This window comes from Mesocricetus auratus, unplaced genomic scaffold, assembly GCF_017639785.1.
Source record: "Mesocricetus auratus isolate SY011 unplaced genomic scaffold, BCM_Maur_2.0 Super-Scaffold_100014, whole genome shotgun sequence".
NCBI classification, from domain to species: domain Eukaryota; kingdom Metazoa; phylum Chordata; class Mammalia; order Rodentia; family Cricetidae; genus Mesocricetus; species Mesocricetus auratus.
Genome location: NW_024429197.1, coordinates 25,890,791 through 25,912,104, shown reverse-complemented (window position 1 = coordinate 25,912,104; position 21,314 = coordinate 25,890,791). Strand labels below are relative to the sequence as shown.

General features: G+C 46.5%; 1 protein-coding gene across 8 annotated transcripts in view; it reads left to right on the top strand.

The window, feature by feature from the left end:
- Mknk1 (MAPK interacting serine/threonine kinase 1) overlaps nt 1-21,314 on the top strand; it is a 39,495-nt gene that overhangs the window by 5,714 nt on the left and 12,467 nt on the right. For 3 of the 8 annotated variants that reach the window (XM_013114936.3, XM_021228371.2, XM_040756933.1), the window contains 6 exons: nt 1,845-2,002; nt 10,225-10,326; nt 12,691-12,788; nt 16,662-16,741; nt 18,218-18,291; nt 20,492-20,596. In XM_013114936.3, the coding sequence (XP_012970390.1) occupies nt 1,900-2,002; nt 10,225-10,326; nt 12,691-12,788; nt 16,662-16,741; nt 18,218-18,291; nt 20,492-20,596 (562 nt within the window). In that variant the 5' untranslated portion in view covers nt 1,845-1,899. Of the gene's footprint in view, nt 1-1,844; nt 2,003-2,272; nt 2,427-7,158; nt 8,197-8,882; nt 9,042-10,224; nt 10,327-12,690; nt 12,789-16,661; nt 16,742-18,217; nt 18,292-20,491; nt 20,597-21,314 lie in introns of those variants that run through there. The other 5 variants (XM_021228374.2, XM_013114940.3, XM_013114938.3 and 2 more) reach the window with 5 other exon arrangements.

Sequence of the window (21,314 nt, the reverse complement as noted above, 5' to 3'; positions counted from 1 at the left end):
GTAGATGTCAGGGCCAGAAGCTGAATTTATAATCTAATATAATCTAATGTTTGAAAGTCCATATGCTTTCTACTTCCTCAGCCTTAAAGTGACTCCAAATGTCTGGGCAATACAAAGTCTGTAATGGAATTCTGCATCTTGCTTTTGTTTTTTTGTTTTTACAGTAGACTAGTTGTTAGCAAACTATGGTTTGTCACCTGTTTTTGTAAAGACTGCAAGCTAAGAGTACTTTCTTGCAGTTTGAAGTGTTTGGAGATGGAGAATTACGAGGGGATGAACATTTTGTAAGACATAAAAAGAATGTGAAATTCAAACTGTGGTTTCCATAATTAAAGTTTACATGTGTCATAATTATTCATTTACATACAATCTGTGGCTGCACTCTTCTTTACAAAGGCTGAACAGCTGAAGCAGCAACCGTGTGGCACACAAAGTGTGAAATAGTTACTATTTGGCCCCTTACAGAAAAACAGTTGCCAACCTCTAGTAACACTAAAGAAAACAAGTTAAAACTCATAGATGTTCAAGGCTGACCCTGGAAGGGCAATGGTGGGAACAGGAAGGCATAGCAGCCAAACTTCCTTGGGCTCTAGAAATAGTTTCATTGAGCCTGCAAGATTCCTTTGGGAATAAAAATAAAAACACAATAGATAGGGCTGTCCAATGTGCTGAAGTCTCTAACAAGCAATGAACACGATACTTTGTGGATGAAGTAATTCATTCAGATTCATTTGAGCCCTTTTGTGTAAGATGCTATATTAAATGCTAGGAATATCTAACTGGAAATATCTACATCTTGCCTGTGAGGAGCTTGTAGCCCAGTGGCAGAATTACCGTGCATGTTTTGTGTTGTAATGAAGGAAGTCCAGACTGCTTCTAAAGTTGATAGGATCCTCTCGGTCATTTGCTATGGGCCTTGAAAGACAAATAGGAGTTCCTTTGCAAGGAACTATAGGCAAGGCTGAGGGTAAGGCTTGGAACATGAGCATTTGGAACTTAACATAGATGGGGGAGAAATGGTTTACTGGTTCTTGGCTAGATGACTGGCAGGATGATGTAATCTACAGAGAAGAAGGGAAATCAGGAGGAAGGAAGCTGTGGTGGGGGCTGGGGACAAGTCCAACTTGGAAATGTGATTTGAGGTAATGTTGAAATGCATCCAGTTTCCAGTTAGAAACCTTAGAAATTTTGGCATAGAAGCCTAGAATGCAGACTTAAGCACATTTTCAGTGCTTTTTCCCCAGGGAAAAGGGGAAGTGCAAGTGTGTTTCACTGAGAAAAAGCTGAGCAGCTTTGACACTTGATAACTAAAGCCAGGGGGTTAAAAATAGCACTGGGTCTACAGAAAATCCACATTAGAAATCAGAAATGATTGTTTTTGGCACAAAACTGTCTCCACTCTCACCACCTGCTGCTCTCAGGGTCTGCTTTATCTTGCTGGCACTGTTACCTCTTGCCTAGGAGACTTGGGCCTGACTGTCGGAGACAGAGCCAGCACTTAAGCATCTCTCACAAGCAAGCAGCTGGGGAGTGTCAGCTTGAACCCTCTGTGGGAGACTCTAGGAGCCACAAGAAGGGTCCATCTCTGTCACCCTGGCAGGTTACAACTTTTAGTGTCTGAAATCCACAATGAGAGTAAATCTGAAAAATCTTTATTTAGACCCATGGTAGATCTTCTAGTTCTCGGCATAAGTATTTTCAGTTACGCATTGATTTTAAAGCCTGGGAACATCTGTGACTTCTGTGTGTAACTCACAGAGTGGGGGCCCTTGTGTTGATCAGCGTCTCCTTTGGTCCTCTTGAAGAGGCCATCAGTCTCACACCCTCTCCTCTGCTTCTTGAAGATTTCCATGCTGGATGGGATGAAGCAGAGGCAGATGGCAAACTGAAGGGCATTGGATGGGAAGACGCCAGAGGATAGCTCCCTGTGTCTGGAAGACACCAGCCTTGGAATTTCTATGGGACTTCACGAGCCTCACTGCTGAGTGGAAGAACGTTGTGGGTAAGATTGGGTGAACCGTTTACCTCCTCAGTTTTTTAAAAAAACATATCTTTTATTATTTATTTTGTGTCCATTGGGGATGGTTGTGTTGGGCTGTGTGTGGAGGTAACAGAGCACCTTCCAAATGTCCGTTCTCTTCTGCCATGTGGATCCCAGAGATCATACTCAAGTCATTAGGCTTGGAGACATGTCCCTTTAGCCATCATGCCATCCCTCACTTACCTTTTTATTTTTTTAACATTACTTTGAATTGAGCTTCTCTATTTCCAGAGAAAGGAGTGAGTTCAAGGTCATGTAAGCAGTTAATGGTTTTCAGAATTTGCTTGGGCAGCTTGGCTTAGCCATCTCAGGTCCAGATAACTTCCTGTGACAGCTACAGTTCTTCTGGAACAAAATGACAGTGGGACAGAAGGAAAGTAGAACAGTAAGTAAAGCATGTTTATTTCCTCTACTGCATCATAACAAGATGAACAGCAGAAATGTGAAAAGTGAAATTCTTGTCCCCGTGGAGTCTTGTTCTTCCGGAGGAAGTGTAGAAAATTCTGTTTGTTATTTTTTATATCTCACACATGGTACAGATGCTGAATCTGTGACATGTTGTGTTTTGCTCTAGCTGGAGGCCTCATCATGTCTGGCAGGTTATCAGTCAAGCCTCAGTGACTGATTTGGAACACATGAGGGTTAAGTAAGGTTGTTTTAGCCTGGCCTGTGCTTTTTGTAATACTCAACTGCTGTGTGTCACCTGTCTTCACCTGAAGCTTCCTGGTGGCACTGCCATTGTACCCTGCCCCTCCCCCAAGTTCTCCCCTTCTCTGATGACACTGCTGTTCTTATGGTTGATTTTGGTTGAACAGCACATATTCATTCACCTACGTTGAAACCCCACTCTATGGCTGGACCATGCTAAGCCATGGGGTTAGAGAAGACTCAAACGTCCTCTCCTTCAAGAATGGCCTAACTGTCAAGGACAGTGTCCACTGTATCCAGCCATTTGAAGGACCATTTCTACCTCTGTGGCTTCCTCCCTTGCTCTATAACATGCCCTTCCTCCCTATCCCCACTGCCCTCACCTCTAGTGTAGGCCTTCCTTACCTCTCCCTGGCCTGTTGCAGTAGCCTCAGTCTATCCTGACTCTCAGCAGCTGCTGTTTGCACTGTATATCCCAGCCAGCTTGAAGGCCACAGTGCTCCTGACTCCCTCCTCATTGCCTAGAACAGAGTTCACAAGTGTGCCACACAGAAACCCTTCCAGGGGATCCGCAAGATCAAAAGTTTTCACAGTAGTAACCAGGTGCTATTTGTTGTTGCACAGTGACAGGAAGGAAGCTGCTGATACCTTAGTACAGTCAAGGCAGTGGCATGGAGCTGTGCTCACAGCCATGTTGTTCCTCCCTGCTATCTACTTAACAGCCATTTTCACTTAAGAATGTCCTTGATGAGCTGGGCAGTGGTGGCATAGATCTCTGTGAGTTCAAGGCCAGCCTGGTCTACAGAGCAAGTTCCAGTACAACCTCCAAAGCCACAGAGAAACCCTGTCTTGAAAAAAAAGAAGAAGGAGGAAGAGGAGGAAAAGGTCCTTGATGAAGCAGCAGGAGATGCTGATTTTACTGAATCTCACCTGAGGACCATCTTCTAATATTCTGAATGATGTACAGAAGATACACTTACAGGGCACTTCTTTTGTATAGCAAAGCACAATGATAACATACCAAGGAATGGCGCTTGTAAGCACTGTTTGAATTTTAAGCTGAGCAAAAAGCAGCTGTTGTCATTTTTCTGTGGAAGAATGAGTAATGGTTACTAAGGGTGGAAAGAAGACAGGGACCTGTGTTGGGGAGCCTTGTGAACTGTTAATGAGCTTAGATGCCTAGCTTACGGGCTTTTCTCAGCCTTTATATTGTGCTTCCTTTATATTGTGCCTTGCCCTCGCTACACTTTGTTCTGTATTCTGGAAACACACACTTTCTGTTTCTGCTTCCATATTGTTCTGATGTCACTCATTCCTCCAGGAATTGCTATGTGGCTGTGAAGGCTTCTTGTGATCCCAAGATCAGAGCAGAGGGAGAAGATGAGTCTGAGTGTTTGCTCTAGGCATCTGAGTATCACAGCCTGCAAAGCATCTCCCTGATGCTGCTCTCACTGCAGCTGTGTTGAACTACATGGCCCAGCCTTTCTACACGTGGAGGTTGTCTTAGTTAGGGTTTCTATCACTGTGAAAAGATACCATGGCCATGGCAGCTCTTATAAAGGAAAACATTTGGTTGGAATGGCCTACAGTTTCAGAGGCTCAATCCATTGTCATCATGGGAGGACATGGCAGTGTGCAGGTGATGGAGAAGGAGCTGAGAATTCTACATCTTGATCTGCAGGTAACAGGAAGTAAACTGTAATACTGGATGTAGCTTGAGCATAGGAGACCTCAAAGTCCACTCCCACAGTGTCACACTTCCTCCAGTAAGGCCACACATATTCCAACAAGGTCACACCTCCTAATAGTGCCACTCCCTTTGGGGGCCATTTTCTTTCAAACCATCACAAGTCCTGAAATAAAAAATCTCTCCACTCTGTATAATCTCACAGACTGAGATTAGGTGGAGCTAATTTCATACATGGCTCCTGACATTATTGTTTGTTAAATTCAACTAGCTTCTTCTCGAACATGCCTTCTCCTTTTCCCTTTTATACCTAGTGATGTCATCAGAAACCACATATACCAACTCCCAATTTAGATGGGAGAAGATGTCACATTGTACTTCATTCTAGGCTGCCATACATGATGCACTTAGACATTGGTTTGTAGTTTATCTTCTATAAGATGACAAAACACAAAATACTAAGGTATCTAAGGGCAAGAAGAGACTTCTGTAAAGTTAAAGTTAATTAGTATAGTAGTAAGGATGTGACTATTAGGCCTTTGTGCTTAGGTAAGCTAGAAGATAGCTGATCGACCTTTTTGACATTGGAGCACATGCAAGAAACATGTATAAAGAGTGAACTAAGGGATTGGAGGCCTGCTGAGAGATCAGAGTCTCATAGTACTTGTCTTGTTAGAGTTTCTGTTGCTATGATGAAATACCATAAGCAAAATCAAGTTGGGGAGGGAACTTCCAGGTAGCAGTCCATCATTGAAGGAAGTCAGGGCAGAAACATGGAGACAGGAACTGACACAGAGACCGTGCAGGGGTGCTGTTTACTGGCTTGCTCCCCGTGGCTTGCTCAGCCTGCTTTTTTATAGAACCCAGAACCACCAGCCTGAGGATAGCCCCAACTATAATAGGCTGGGACCTCCCCCATTAAATACGAATCACAAAAATGCCCTACAGCCAGATCTTATGGAGGCATTTTCTCAATTGAGGTTGCCTTCTTTCAGATGACTCCAGTTTGTATCAAGTTGGCCTAAAATTAGCCAGCACAGTGCATCAGTAAAGAACCACTGTACCAAGGTTTATAAACAATAGCATTGGTGCCTGGCTGTCATCAGCTACCACCTTTGCCTTCCAGCGTCATTCGGGGGTTAGAATTCTTGAGCCAGCGGCTAGGCTTAAATTCTAGCACTGCTGCTTACTCACTAGATGATCATGGCGTATCACTTTGATCACGACATCCCACTTTTACCCATTTGTGTCAGTTTCTCCATTTGTAAAATGTAGGCTAGCATTATGTTTGCCTCAGAGTTGTACAGACTGCATCAGTGGGTCTGTAAAGTGTAGTAACCATAAAGGGCTTCAGACACTGCCTGGCACATGAGTACATCATGAGAGGGTAGTGTGCACCGTAGATATTATAGTAGTGTGCACCGTAGATATTATAGTAGTGTGCACCGTAGATATTATAGTAGTGTGCACCACGACTTCTGTTGCTACAGAGGCACAGATGACCTCAGACTCCCATGTCCCCTCTTTCCTTGTCTTACACGCCTTACTCCACCCTTTCCTTAAGTGTGTGTCAAACTGCCTTCAGTTCCTCCATTTCTTTTTTTGTCTGTGGTTTGTTACGGTTGCTGTTGAGGATGGGACCCGGGGTCCTGTGCGTGGTAGACAAACACTCTTCTTAAGCTACTCCCAGTCCCCCAGTTTCCTCCCATTGTCCATTCTCCTCAGCTGACCCTGAGGATGCAGCTGAGTTTGTCTGATTATGCCCTTCAACTTGCTGTCCACCATTCTCCCTTTCCAGAAAGCCCTTCAGAATGAAGGAAGAACTCAGGCAGATTGGGATCCTCAAAGAGCTCCGGAGTTGGAGCCGGGAGGGAGTCAGAACTGTTTTCAGAGCTGAGTGAACCAGATGACCCTCTAGCGTCATGCATGAGATATGACAACTGGCGGTCTTTGTATAGACTATCAAAGAATGAGTGTGGGTCTGGTAACCTGAGGGACAGTGGGGCTGACTCATCAGACTCTATCAAGAAATGGCAGTTAAATTGGAGAGTAGACCTTGAGGTATCTGCTGGGGAGAGCAGTGGCCAGTACCTGTTATTGCTATGGGTTGTGCCCCACCCCCAGGATTCCTTGGCCTTTTCCAGCTGCTCCATGAGTGAAGGTGCCAGGCTGAGTATCCGATCTGTATCCTTAAAACCTATACTGATCCACTTCTAGTGCAGTCTGTTCATGTGGGTGTATACATGTGTGTATGTAAGCACAAATATACATTTGTGCACAGAGGTATGGAAGCAGGAGATTGACACTGAATATCTTTTTCAGTTGCTCTCCATTGTTTAGACAGGGACTCATTGTGTAGCCCTGCCTTGACTCTTGATTTGTAGACCAGACTGACCTTGAATTTATACACACAGATCTGCCTACCTCTGCCTTCTGAGTGCTGGGATTAAAGGCCTTTGCCTACACACCCAGCTAAACATTGGATTTTATTTTTTGTTTTTTAATATTTTATTTATTTATTTATTGTGTATACAGTCTTCTGCCTGTATGCCAGCGGAGGGCACCAGATTTCATTTAAGGTGGTTGTGAGCCACCATGTGGTTGCTGGGAATTGAACTCAGGACCTCTGGAAGAACAGTCAGTGCTCTTAACTGCTGAGCCATCTCTCCAGGCCTAAACATTGGATTTTAATACCAAGAAATATAAACATAATTTGAAAAACTGTAATCAGCCTCTAAACTTCAAAGTGTCTTCAATAAAAGATTTATTTTTCCTTCCTCAGTGTTGAAGATCAAATATAAGGCCTTGAAAGCTTCGCCTCCCCTCATTCCACATGTGCCTCCGCCAGAACACACAGATAGGGTCCTCAAGCACTGCTGATGTGACAGTGAGGGCTGGAGGCAGTAGAAGTGTTGGGAGCCTCCAGACCACAGCAGTCTGTCTGGAAACTGAAAAGAACTGCCTGCTTACTTCCTCCTCGCATCCCCTCATCTAAAAGAGGACCAGGCTTCTAGAAAACAAGTTAAGGGCCTTTTGTGTCTGAGACCTTTTGGAGAGGGAGTGTGGTAGAGTGGATGGGGTTCGTAGCCCAGGCCACCCTTTCCCTGCATCATTTCCAAGGCGCATGCACACCCACATTTCTTTCAGAGTGTGCAGTGGGCGCCTGAGGGGCCTGCGTGCCATGCATCGTGTGCCATATACTATTTCCCTTTCAGGGCAGTTTGTTATGGGCGGCATTCATCTGATGCTGCACCGTGACTCAGAAAAGGCAGAGGTGCATAGGGTCAGTGGGAACACAGTGAATGACCAGGAAAACCGGTGTCTTAGGGGAGCTTCTCTTGGAGACTTGGGAACAGAGGCTGGAATACCAGACACTAGTTTTACACAGTACTATCCCATTTGCCTCATACCTGACTTCCAGAGTGATTGATTGCACACACCGTAACTCCCGTGGAGTTATTGGGGAAGCTGGTGTGGATGGCCAGGAAGAATTCCTACACCAGGGGAATGGAGGAGGTCAAGGTGCAGTGTGATTGCGGGGCTTCCCTGCGGGTGCATTTGTCCAGTGTCTGGGACACGCTGAGTTAAGGTCTCAGTGGTAAAACTAGAGTGTGACTCACCTCATTCCCAGCAACCTTTCCCACCCCATACCTCTTGCTGTGAAAATGGGTAAGTTCTTCCATTTCACTGTTTCCCTACGTTTCTTTCCTAGTTTCAAAAAACAACTCTCCCTGAACAAGTTCTGTTTGCAAGGAAAACGTTAACCATTTGTCCTTTCTGGCATACCGTCTTCCATTGAGATCCATGCAGAATAGACCAGGTATTCTGTCTTTGTGTGTGAAGCCATAAAATCTAATATTGAATGTGCGGCTCTGCCCAGGGGTATGCTGCTTCCACCGGAGGCTCCACGGTCCTGCTGTGGTAAAGAGCACATATAAATTGCTGCTAACAGGGTTTTCTATCTAGAGCTGTAAGTATTTCTGAGAGTCCCCTGTGAGTCACAATGCCGCCAGCTCTCCTGCTGCTCTCCACACTGCCTGCCCGTTGGCTGTTTGGTTTGTCCACAGGCCACTAATCGGAGTGTGGCCAGGGGAGGGTGAAGGAACTGAAACCACCGTCTGTTCACTCAATTCTGAGTTTGCAGCACTGGTGAGAAAAATAGTTGGGGACAAGGGTTGACACACCAAAGGGATGATTGTCCAATCATGTCCCGCCCCGACCCATCCCATCCTATCCCCCTCCTCCAATGCTTTATTTCTAAAGGATTTCTTACAATGTCCTGTAAATGCATCTGGATGGCATTTTTCCTTGTAATTTACCTTATGAGTGTGACTGCTTCAGTAGCAGTATTTAATCCTTTGAGAGTCATAGGGCATTGTCCCCAGCTAGAGCTTGTGCTTGAAGCTGTTGGCAGGAGTAGCATTTCTAGACACTCTGAATTCTTTTTATTTGTGGGTTTTTTTGTTGTTGTTGTTGATGATGATGTTTTTCTTCTCTGTTTTGGAGTATAATTGAAAACCTGCTGTTATCAGTTCCCAAAAATGGAAGGAGGGATGCGTCTAAGAAGAGCTGTCAGATGCTCGGCTGCTTGGCTGTGCTTTCTGGATTGCAGTGTTGAAAATGCCATTCTGCATGCTTCCTGCTAACAGCCAAGTGCCGGCCTCTGTGAGCAACACGTGTTTGGGCAGTGGCACTAAGCAATCTTCCATCAGATCCTTGGAGGAGGGAGTGGGTCTTACCCTCAGTGAGCAAAGAGCCAGATTCCATTTTGAACTTCTCAGGAAAACAACCCTCAGAGCCTATGTTTATTGAAGTTTGGTGTAAAAGTCTCTCACATCCTCTGCCCATCAGCTCTCGGGTGCCTCTATTTTAGAAGGATGTAGAGGTTTAATCACCCTGGTGGGGATTTAGACCCAGAGACTTCAGAGAAATCTTATTATTTCTAACTGCAGGCAAAGAGTATTAAGGCTCCACTCTGGATCAGGGGCATGACATGTTCTATAAGTAATTTATCTTTAGCAGGGGAAGGCCCCTACTAGAGTGGCCTAGAAACAAAACTGCAATTGGCTCTCATTTTTCCTCCCTTTCTCTTTCCCATCTCAGTCTCCTACTGCCTCAGTCTGTCCTGACCCTTCCTGCCCAGTCTGCCCCCTGTCTGTGTCTGCCAGCATGGGAGCCAGGTGCCTGCCAGGGAGAGATAATGATGTTTTTTGCAATAAGTGACCTCATCCAGCAGGCTGTCTTAGACTTGTCAGCTGCAGGCCTCCCTGTACTTTTTCAGTGAAGGTCCAGGAGAGGAGAGGATGGATCTGTGCTCCTGGAGTGAATGAATTGGGGAATAGTCTCACCCCAGCCCCTACCCTTGTTATCTTTGAGGATATACAGACCTTTCGCAGCCCCCACTGCATAGCCATGGAAACAGCCATGGAAATATTGCTCAGCTTCTGATTTTACCATCAGGTTCTATTCCTTGACCCTTTCTTATCTAGCTCCTAGCCCCAGGGACCCTCCCTTTCTGATGATCACAGGTGGGCCCTGCTTGTTGTTTGGGGACTTTGGTTTAGCTGGTGGCAGATCTAAATCCATGTGCTAATGAGCTTGGCAAATGCAGGCTTCTGGTTGCCTCTCCTAATCTAGCTGCCTGTCTGAGTCCCTTCCCACAGTTAATGACGTTCTATAATGGTTTTGCCTTTGGTTTTGCCTCCTGGGTCAAAACAAATCAATATCCCTCACAGATATTTAAAACCATCAGTATAAAGCTCCTGGGTCTCTCTCTTTTCTCCTTCTGGGTAAACTCACTCTTGATTGGTACAGTGCAGTTTCCCTCGTGTTCCCTCTTGTCTCCCAGACATGGGCAGCAGTGAGCCCCTTCCCATCGTGGATAGCGACAAGCGGCGGAAGAAGAAGCGCAAGCCCCGGGCCGCTGACTCCCTGCCAGGGAAGTTTGAAGGTTGGTCCGGGCCTGAGTGCTGCAGGCACGCACACGCCGCGCACACGCGTGCGCTCGGGGTGGGGGTGGGGGGACAGATTCCAGGACACCTCACCTTAGAGCCAGGTCATCCTTGTGATTAGTAAGGCGAATGAGCGAGAAGCAATCAAGAGGGAGAAAGAATGGACACATCTCTCAGGCGAGGCACTGACCTCCTCTGAGTGCTGTGAGATCACCTCGGTGGCAAAAATAACCAGCCTGCAGAAGCAGATGTGAGCTGCTTTCTTGTGGTTCCTGGAAGGCTTGGGAAGCAGAAGAACCAGAAAAGATGAAGCGAAAACACTGAGGCCACAGCTGCAGTGACACTGCAGTCTTCTCTAAGTGGGGAACCAGCCTTCGGAGGCTGCAGCAACTCGAGCTGCATGTGCTTGACTCCTTGTGAGAATTCGTTGGGGACTTGATGTTGCATCATCAGACATTATGGATGACCAGGCTCAAGGCACTAGGCTGGGGGCTGCCAGGACTATCTCTGAGCATTGGATAAGAAGATGTGAATCGCTGAGTGTTTCTCCTAAGTGGTCAGAGGATCAGTAGCCACTGTTAGGGCTAGCATATCCCCTTTATGTGGTTTTTCACTGTGAGAAAGTAGCTTCTCCTCATGGGCCCTCTTCCTAGCCTCGCACACATACCAGCAAATTGATAGTTAAATCAGGAATACTTTACTCCAATCACCTAACATTGTGGTGTGCGTAACAGGCCAGTACTGAAGGATGCTCTAAGAGGGAACCATGCCATTTAAATCACCTACAAGTAGTAATCAACAGTATACCATCCACTCATATAGACAGCTGCAAGACCAGACTGTAATGGAACCAAGAAAGTACTTAATATAGAGATTTATGGATATTTTTTATGTTTTTTTTTCTGAGACAGGGTCTGACTATATAGCTCTGACTATCCTGAAAGTCACTAGGTATTACCAGGCTGACCTTGAACTCATGGAGCTCTATCTGCCTTTGCCTCCCAAGTACTGGGATTAAAGGTGTGTGCCACCACATCTGGTGTGTGTGTGTGTGTGTGTGTTGGGCAGTGGGGGACAGAGAAGTCCCTGAGATTTTAGAAGAGTCACAAATCAGCAGGTCTTTTGTTTGTGTATTGAACACAGAAGGGTTTCCTGTCACTCAGGGTTAGTTGCTGCAAGCACAGGCCTCTCATGACTAAGAGTGATAAAATCTCCTGAAGTTGATTAAGTCTTCTGCTCAGGCTGTGGGTTTAAAGACTGGGTTGCCTCAAGAGAACAGCTGAGGAAGGGAACAGGAGGATAAAGTGGGTTCGACAAGGGTTGTGGTAGAGCTACAGCTTCCTTTGGAAGAAGCTCAGAGAACTTTATTGTTTGTGAGCTTGGGAAGGTATTCTGAACACTCCTCCAGCCTGAATCTGTTACTGCTCTGCTATGACCACTTTGACCTGAAACCTCAAGGCATTGTTTTCATCCTGCTCTGTCTCTTAATTTCCTGTGGTGACTTTCAGAAATCTCAGAGGCTCCTCTGGTGACCTCCACTTTTACATGTATAAAATAGTAGTTGTTATTCCCTTCTCATCCCCCATGACTGGCACAGAGCTTGGCACGTAGTTGGTGTTCAGCAAATGAGTAAATGAGTGAATGCTGTTCATTCAAATAATACCCTTCTTCAAAGATCCCTAGATTGCCCGTGGGTTTCCCCATTCACTTCCCAGGCTTGCTCCTCCTCCTTGCTGTGCTGTCCCTCTGTCCCTCTGTGGTACTCACCAGGGCCTGGGTTACTCTGGGATGCTGCGTATGTTTGTCTTACCTACTGGATTCAACCCTTAGAGAGGAGGGACTGGCCGGGCATTGGTGGCACACACCTTTAATCCCAGCACTCAGGAGGCAGAAGCAGGGGGATCTCAGTGAGTTCAAGGCCAGCCTGGTCTACAGAGCGAGTTCCAGGACAGCCTCCGAAAACAATACAGAGAAACCCTGTCTCAAAAACGAGAGAGAGAGAGAGAGAGAGAGAGAGAGAGAGAGAGAGAGAGAGAGAGAGAGAGAGAGAGAGAGAGAGAGAGAGAGAGGAGGGGGCACTGGATTCTGTTCCTTACTCTGTCCCTATTAATGTTACTGACACAGTAGGTGTCCAGAAAGTAGGTTCTGAATTGAAAGCCCTCCCCTGACCTTGTCTCTAAAATGAGGAGCAGGTGTCTGCTGAGCCTTGTTGAGAGGTGTCTGAGAAAGCTAGGAGGTCCTTGTCACTGAGGCCTCTTCTGCCTGGTGAGCAGACCAGAGAAGCCAAGTGACAGTAGGTCTTCCTATCATGCCTTGCAGTAGGGTGGCTTACCTGGTATTCTTCTCGCCTGTTTCCCCTCTAGATGTGTACAAGCTGACCTCTGAGTTGCTGGGAGAGGGAGCCTATGCCAAAGTCCAGGGTGCTGTGAGCCTGCAGACTGGCAAAGAATATGCTGTCAAAGTGAGTGTCCCACTGGGTCCCCACCTCTACTCCGCAAATTGACATTCCTAGCTTGACTCAAACCAAATAAGTTGTGTATTATGCAACATGGTAGCTCAGAAAGGACAGAATGGGGGGGGGGCGGGGAGCATACCTGCACTCGCTAGACTCAAATCTGGACTTTTCTACGTAATTGTTTTATAAACTCGAACAAGTTACTCAACCTTCTGTCCTTCAGTTTTCTTTTCTGCAAAATGGGTATAAATAATAGAACTTATATAAGATTATGGGGATTGAATAAATTAATAGGTATAATGTACTTACATCCATGTAGGCTGTTTCCATGTAGGCTACGTAAGCTCTGAAGTAGAAGCTCTGCATGAATCATTTTTTAACAAACTTACTTGACTTTGGGCAACTCACTGAAGCTCCTTAAGCCCTGGTTTCTCTATCTAAATGAAAGTGACGGCTCCTGCCCTCAAAGTCTGGTGAAGTGATTATGAAGGTGAAAATGAACTGGAAGACACCCTTGACAAACCACAAAGCACAAGCGATGACCAGAATCAGGGTGGTGAGGACTAAGATCTAAACTGACCAAGCACTCAGCTTTGGGGCAGGAGATGTGGACTTAGCCTTGGTGCTGACTTTAATTAGCTGCATGACTCTGGCGTGTCTCATTTTCAAACCATTTGGCTACTGAGAGGAGAGAGACAGAGCTGCAGTTCTCAAAGTAGGGTCCCTGGGCCACAGCACCAGTATCCCCTGAAGAGTGTGAGAAATGCACATGATCTCGCCCTAATGCATTAGAAATTCAGCCTGGCCCAGAGCTGTGCTTGTCACCATCCAGGTGAGTGTGACCCTCAGGACGGTCTGAAAACCCTGATGGAGGGCAGATTTAAACTGCAGTGGGCAGGAATCAGCCAGTGAGCTAACAGCTGAGAGAGCCAGGCTTCTCAGTGCAGAAGAAAGCCTGGAGCAAAAGTGCCCCAGTGATTCTGAGACCCACTGTTTGAGAACCACTGAACTCTATGGAGAAGCTTACTGAAGCTGGCGTGTGTGTGTGTGTGTGGGGGGGGGTGATGTCAGTTAAACTTATTTCAGATCAGCTAGCTGAGCCATCAGGTCTAAGCATTGCCTCCTTCAGGGCAACCCTGCTGAACTGGATTCAAAGAAATACCTCTTCCAACCAACTCTCAGTCCCAGCTGTGGATTATGATTATGAAGAAGATCTCTGCTGAACCTCTGGCTGGGGTATCTTTCCACATATAACAAAAGGGCTACTTCTATTCCTCTTTGTAAACAAGTTACTATAAATTAAAGAGAACTTTTAATATGCCTAAAAGTAATTAAAGCATGAATATACATATGTAAATGTTAAATTGAGTGGAGCCCAGTGTGGTGTTACACACCTTTAATCCCAGCACTTGGGAGGCTAAAACAGGTAAACCTCTATGAGTTCCAGACATCCTGGTCTAATAGTGAACTCCAGGTAAGCCAGAGCTATAGGGAGAAACTCTATCTCAAAAAGTGGATGGATGGATGGATGGGTGGGTGGGTGAATGGACAGCAGATCTGTTTCTTCCAGGGTGAGTCACAGGAGGAAAACATGGCACTCTGATCCATGTCCCTCTAGAAGCTTTAGGCAACCTAAGACAAGCTAGATCTCCCAGCATGACTCCCCAAGACCAGGCTTGCTACTGCTTTCCCTCTAAGCATCCACCCAGTGACTGCAGAGCTGGGATGGAATATCCCAATAATCTGATGCACACTGCCTCTAATTCAAAGTAGTTATCCATGTTCGGCTCCCAGGCTAGTGGTCGGAACCCATTGGTTATCTCCTTAGAGAGAAGTCAGCTGTTGCTGGAAAGCCTGCTGGCTGGAGAGTTATCTCTTAACTTTGACCATCCTTGCTTGATGAGTGCCACTGAATAACTCAGAGGAATATAGTTCCTGTTCCCCAGCACTGCACCTTGCTGATAGTTAAAGATGGGTCCAGAGTGAGTTCCTAACAGGTGTGACTAACCTCCATGTTACAGCTGGATACACATGTTTGTATTACATCATAGTAAATCCTTTTGAAGTGTGCCAAGCAGCTAGAAGGAAGAGGCAGGATGTTCCCTTCTGCACTGTGACTAGTTCTGCCTGCAGGCTCTGTTTACTATGCTCCAGAGCTCTGGATGGCTACAGGGGCCTTTTCAGAGTCAGCTTGACCTCACACACACCACAACTGAGTGGCCTCATGTATTTCTGCAGTCAGCACTTGCCGAGCAGCTCCAAGTGGAGATGTAGCCTTGTAGCAGGAACTGCCCACAGTATGGGAGCAGTGAGGCCTCTTGGTGCTGAAGGATACTGTCTAGGCTGGGCGCAGGTGTGGGCTAGAGAGAAGACTGGGAGTAGACAGAAGACATATACCTTCCTTATCCTTTTTGCATGGTTGTCAGGGTTGACCAACACAGAATGCCTCAATTACCTACCCAGAGCCTGCCAGAGAGTAAAGTTAGCAGAAGAGGAAGTATTTTTCTTGTATCTGTAGGAGTTGCATAGTGGCTTCTGTGTAGAAAGCCTTTGCTTCCTCTCCACCCTGCCCATCCTCCCGCATCCTTGCCCTTCCTCTATCTCAGCACAGTGGTACCTGCCCTTCGGGATCTCAGCACAGTGATACTTGCCCTTTGGGATCTCAGCACAGTGGTACCTGCCCTTCGGGATCTCAGCACAGTGGTACCTGCCCTTTGGGATCTCAGCACAGTGGTACTTGCCCTTTGGGATCTCAGTACAGTGGTACCTGCCCTTCGGGATCTCAGTACAGTGATACCTGCCCTTCGGGATCTCAGCACAGTGGTACCTGCCCTTCGGGATCTCAGCACAGTGGTACCTGCCCTTTGGGATCTCAGCACAGTGGTACCTGCCCTTTGGGATCTCAGTACAGTGATACCTGCCCTTCGGGATCTCAGCACAGTGGTACCTGCCCTTTGGGATCTCAGCACAGTGGTTCCTGCCCTTTGGGATCTCAGCACAGTGGTACCTGCCCTTTGGGATCTCAGTACAGTGATACCTGCCCTTCGGGATCTCAGCACAGTGGTACCTGCCCTTCGGGATCTCAGCACAGTGGTACCTGCCCTTCGGGATCTCAGCACAGTGGTACCTGCCCTTTGGGATCTCAGCACAGTGGTACCTGCCCTTTGGGATCTCAGTACAGTGATACCTGCCCTTCGGGATCTCAGCACAGTGGTACCTGCCCTTTGGGATCTCAGCACAGTGGTACCTGCCCTTTGGGATCTCAGCACAGTGGTACCTGCCCTTTGGGATCTCAGTACAGTGATACCTGCCCTTCGGGATCTCAGCACAGTGGTACCTGCCCTTCGGGATCTCAGCACAGTGGTACCTGCCCTTTGGGATCTCAGTACAGTGATACCTGCCCTTCGGGATCTCAGCACAGTGGTTCCTGCCCCTTGGGATTGAGAGCCAGTAGAAACCACTATCTCACTGGTTGCTCCAGCACTCCATGTGCAGCCAGGAGCCACCAGCTTCATATTTTATTTTGTGTGCTCATTTGTCTGTTTGAGGGTGTCAGATGCCCTGGAACTAGGATTACAGACAATTATGAGCTGCCATGTGGGTACTGAGAATTGAACTCAGGTCCTCTGGAAGAACAGCCAGTGCCCTTAACCACTGAGCCATCTCTCCAGGCCCAAAGCAGCAGCTTTGTACATAGCCAGAGACAACTACATGGAAGCCCTAGCTGCTGTCCTGTCCTCATGTCACTGAAGCCCACTCTAGACTCCTGCTGGAGAGTAGATTTGGATTGTGTCTAACCTTGTCCCCTCCCAGGGGCTCTGGCTGGGGATCTGTCTTGAGGTCAAATAGTGTACATGACAGGTTTTGTTCTTCCAACAGATCATTGAAAAGCAAGCAGGGCACAGTCGGAGTCGAGTATTCCGTGAAGTGGAGACACTATATCAGTGTCAAGGAAACAAGTGAGTGTGTTATGTGGGTGGCTGATTTTCTGGGGAACGCTTGGCCACAGAAGGGATTACTTCTTACCGTCCCCAACTCCAGCATGTCACGGTCACTGCTTCTCCACAATTGCATGTAGCTCCTTCCATCTTTCAAGAGGGGAGAAGGGATAGGGGTAACTCGAATAAATTATCTTTCTTGATGGAAATACTGTAAATGACGGTAGTCCATAGGTAGGAAAATGAGCCCCTCCAATCAGTGTCTATTTGAGGAAGAAATAGGGCTTCCTTTTTTTTCTAGTGCCTATGGAAGATGGGCCAGCAGAGTGGTGCCTGGTAGCAGTCTTTAGGGCTACTTTAACACACACATAATGCTGAAGACTGTTCACTGCTGTTTTCTGTACCCAGTGTAAGATGCCATTACAGTGCTGAAGGCCGGACCAGCACTCTTTGCTTGATAACTGGGCCACAGTAACCTTTAGCCCTGTGTTACACAGCTCCAAATGAGTGGTCCTCCCACTGTGGCTTTAAATCAGGGTCACCTCCAAGATTTGCACCCCCTCCCTTCCTTGGCAGGGTCAGCAGGGAGCCAGTGGCCTGGTATTGATGGCTTTGTCATTAAGCTTGGAGGATGGGGGCCGCTGTTGATTTAACTCCAGGCACTGCCTCTACAATCGTCTTTCACATTAGGCCATTTTGGCCATCTTATTTGGACGCCTTCACACTAGTAAAAGCCTGGTATCTCCCCAAGTGGTCAGCATTTTTTTACGAGGGACAGATTTTTATTTCCAGCCCTGCAGCTTCTTAGCTCAGCATTAGAGACTCGACTAGGTTTATTTCGTTCTTCCAAAGAAAAAAGCCCCCAACACCTCCAATATCCAGGCCAGTGGCTTCCCTGCTGAGCTACAAGACGACCTTGTTGGCAGAGCACTGCAATACTCGGGTAGACAGAGAGTGCTCACCGGGGAAGACCACAAGTGCTATGGTGGCCAGGAACGCGGCGGTTTCATTAAGCAGCGCTTAGCAGTTAGGGTCTGGCGGTGCCCACGTTAGGCCCCAAGTCTATTTGACAGATGTTTCCATTTTCTCCAGGCAATGTAAATACTGCCCCATGATTTATGGGCAAGAGGGAGGGCAAGTAATTATTTGCTGCTTGCCTCCAGGACACTCACCTACTATTCAGTGTTATTAGCCGCAATTGCTTCCAGTCGGCTGCAGATTTTATTCAGTTTAATGTGACCAGGACTTTTTATAACTCTACCTAGTGGATTTTAGGGTTGGGGTTTGACAGCACAGACTTGGCGAAAGCACCAGAGACTAAACATTATGGAAAGATAAGGTGACCTGAATCTTGCTAACACCATTGGTTGCTTCTCAGACATGAGTCGTTAATAAGCATTCTGATTTCAAGTTGATTTCTGCCCACTACAGCCTCTGTATTGGATATTTATTAGTGGACTTTAGCATATAATTCTTCCCCCCTTTTCTCTATTTAAGGAACATTTTGGAGCTGATTGAATTCTTTGAAGATGACACACGGTTTTACTTGGTCTTTGAGAAATTGCAAGGAGGTATACCTCGTTGAGTATGTGTTTGGACTTTGGATTAAGACCCAGGGTGGTGATCATCCATCATGAATCCCAGAGACTTCTAAAATGAGTCACGCTAATAAAAAGGATGAAGGACTTAAAAACTGCCCTTGGTTTGGGAGAAGAGAGGCCGGAGGGAAGGGTGATAATTAGCATTTTGCAGAGCTTAGAATGTCACCTGTGTGGGCAGTCTATAAATGCCTTTTCATTACCATAGGAGTCGTATATAGATACTGTTAGTGATCAATTTATCAATCCCCTGTTTTGACACATTCACCATTTAACTAAATTAATTATGAAATGGATGCTTTGGCTTACATTGTGAAGTCTAGAAAGGCTAAACAGAGGAGAAGCGGGCCCCATTGTTTGGAACACAGACAGGATACAAAGGGGGACAAGAACATGCCACCCTTCAAGTAGAAGAAAGATACCTTTCTGCCACTGCACTGTGTCACTGGAATGTACATTTAAGTTGGTCCTCTGGCGTAGTGAAAACAAAAATGACACATTCCCTCCCTTCTGCTTACCCACTGTGCAGAGCTGAGGGGCTTTTAGAAACTAACAAAGCTAAACTTAAGTCATACTTTTCCAAATGGCATTCTCATCTGTACAACAGAGCTACTGGTAGCACCTACCTCATAGGGCCACTGTGAAGACTGAATGGGATAGTACTTGTGAAGTACCTAGCACTGTGCTGTAGGCACAAAGGGTTCAATAAGTGCTGGCTATTGGTATTAGTAAAACAACCGACTGTGCTTAGGGATAACTGAGAAGTATGTAGAATAGTATTCTCTGCCTTGCTTTTTTTTTAGTCTTTTTTATATTTTATTTTATTATTTATACAGTTTTTTATCTGCATACATACTTGCATGCCAGGAGAAGGCATCAGATCTCACTATAGATGGTTGGGAGCCACCATGTGGTTGCTGGGAATTGAACTCCGAACCTCTGGAAGAACCCACAGTGCTCTTAACCTCTAAGCCACTCTGCCTTGCTTTTTAAATAAATTTAGAAGCAAGAGATTTATTCAGTAGGGCAAAAATCATAATAAATAAGCATGGGCCATTTTTAGGACCTAAGAATGACACCTTCAGCCCAGAAATACTTGCATCCAGTAATGAGTATGAATTACATGTTAAGAATACTGGGTATGCTCATTGTGGTGGTGCACACCAGTAGGATTTGCTGAAGGAGGTGGAGGCAGAAGGATCACAAGTTTGAAGCCAGCCTGGGCTACACATGAAAGAAAGAAAAGGAAGGAAGAAAGGAAGGGAGGGAAGGAGGGAGGGAGGGAGGGAGGGAGGGAGGGAGGGAGGGAGGGAGGGAGGGAAGAAAAGCAGGCTGACTACTGGGTGCAACTGGGGTTCTCTTTAGCCATGTCGCTTAAGGTGTAGCTCTGGTGAAGCCAGACTATGGGGTTAGAAGGATTGTGGGTAAGCTCAAGACTGCCTGTCCCCCAGTTGGACCACAGTCCTACTGAAAGGAAGTGTACACAAAGCTCTGAGGCTGAGTGCACTAGGCAAAAGTCATAGCTCCACCACTTGCTAGTGTGTGCGCTTCAGCAAATTGTTTGACCATTTCTGACATGACATTGCCCATTTGTAAAATGGGAATTGCTGTTCTATCTCTTTTGTGCATTTGTGTTGAGATAATGTGTTTAAAAAGGATTGAACAACTCTTTACATAGAAAATTCTCAATAAATGTTAATCAATGCCAACAAAATTAATAAGGTCATGTAAAGGAGAATTTTAGGAGGAAAGTAATCCTGTCTTCTCATATCCCCTACCCCCAGGGTTTTACTTACCCAAGGAGGGTGGGAATTCCCATGGGAAGGCCTGTGTTCTTCTCTGGATCCGAACCAAATGAAGAGGAGGAAATGTCTCTAAGCCCCCACAGCCCTGTGTGTGTCCTGTTTGAGTTCCTTTTGGTTTCAGAAGCCAGATCAGCCCCAGTAGCATTAGTATCTTTTTACCTTGTATATAATTCTTTTTCTGCACCTGAACTCCTCACAGACAGGCATAGAAGGTGGAGGTCTGGTTCAGCAGAAATATGCTGGTCCTGCTGTGCCCAGCACCGCAGTTGGTGCTAGACATTAAGCAACGAGTAAGCCCCGAGTCCCCACTGCAAACTTGTGCTTGCCAGAGTCTTCCAAGCTGTTCTTTCTTGTCCGTCTGTCCCCAGGCTCCATCCTAGCGCACATCCAGAAGCAGAAGCACTTCAATGAGCTGGAAGCCAGCAGAGTGGTGCGGGATGTTGCCACTGCCCTTGACTTCCTGCATACTAAAGGTGATCCAAGCCTTTGCCTTGGGCGGGCAGGTTGGGCTGACCAGCCTCTAGGTAGCAAGGACAGTCCTGGGAGGGACTGTCTGAGGTAGCCCTGCTGGCACCTCAAGATTCAAACTTGCACACTTAGGAAGGGGAAGCAACATGACTCCTAGGCTTTGCTGTGGATGGTGGGGGATAGTAGGGTGGCAAGATGGAGGTCCAGGAGAAAGAAGGGAGAAGACTGGAGTTCACACTGCCCAAAGCGTGTGTGGGTTTGTGTACTGTTGCTCTACGTGGGTAATGCTTCTTTTCTCTTTTAAAATTCATTTCATTTGCTGGGCAGTGGTGGTGTACACCTTTAGTCCCAGCACTCGGGAGGCAGAGGCAGGCGGATCTCTGTGAGTTTGGGACCAGCCTGGTCTACAGAGCGAGTTCCAGGACAGGCTCCAAAGCCACAGATAAACCCTGTCTCAAAAAAAAAAAAAAACAAACAAACAAACAAAAAAAAACATTTCCTTTTTTTATTTTTTTATTTTTATTTTTTTGGTTTTACGAGACAGGGTTTCTCTGTATTGTTTTGGAGGCACATTTCCTTTTTTAATTATGCATGTGTACGTGTGTCTGTGTGATGGTATACACAAGTGAGCACTAGTGCCCAAGGAGGCCAACGGCATCAGATCCCCTGAGCTGGACTTGCAGGAGGTTATGAACTGCCTGATGTGGAGTCTGGGAGCCACAC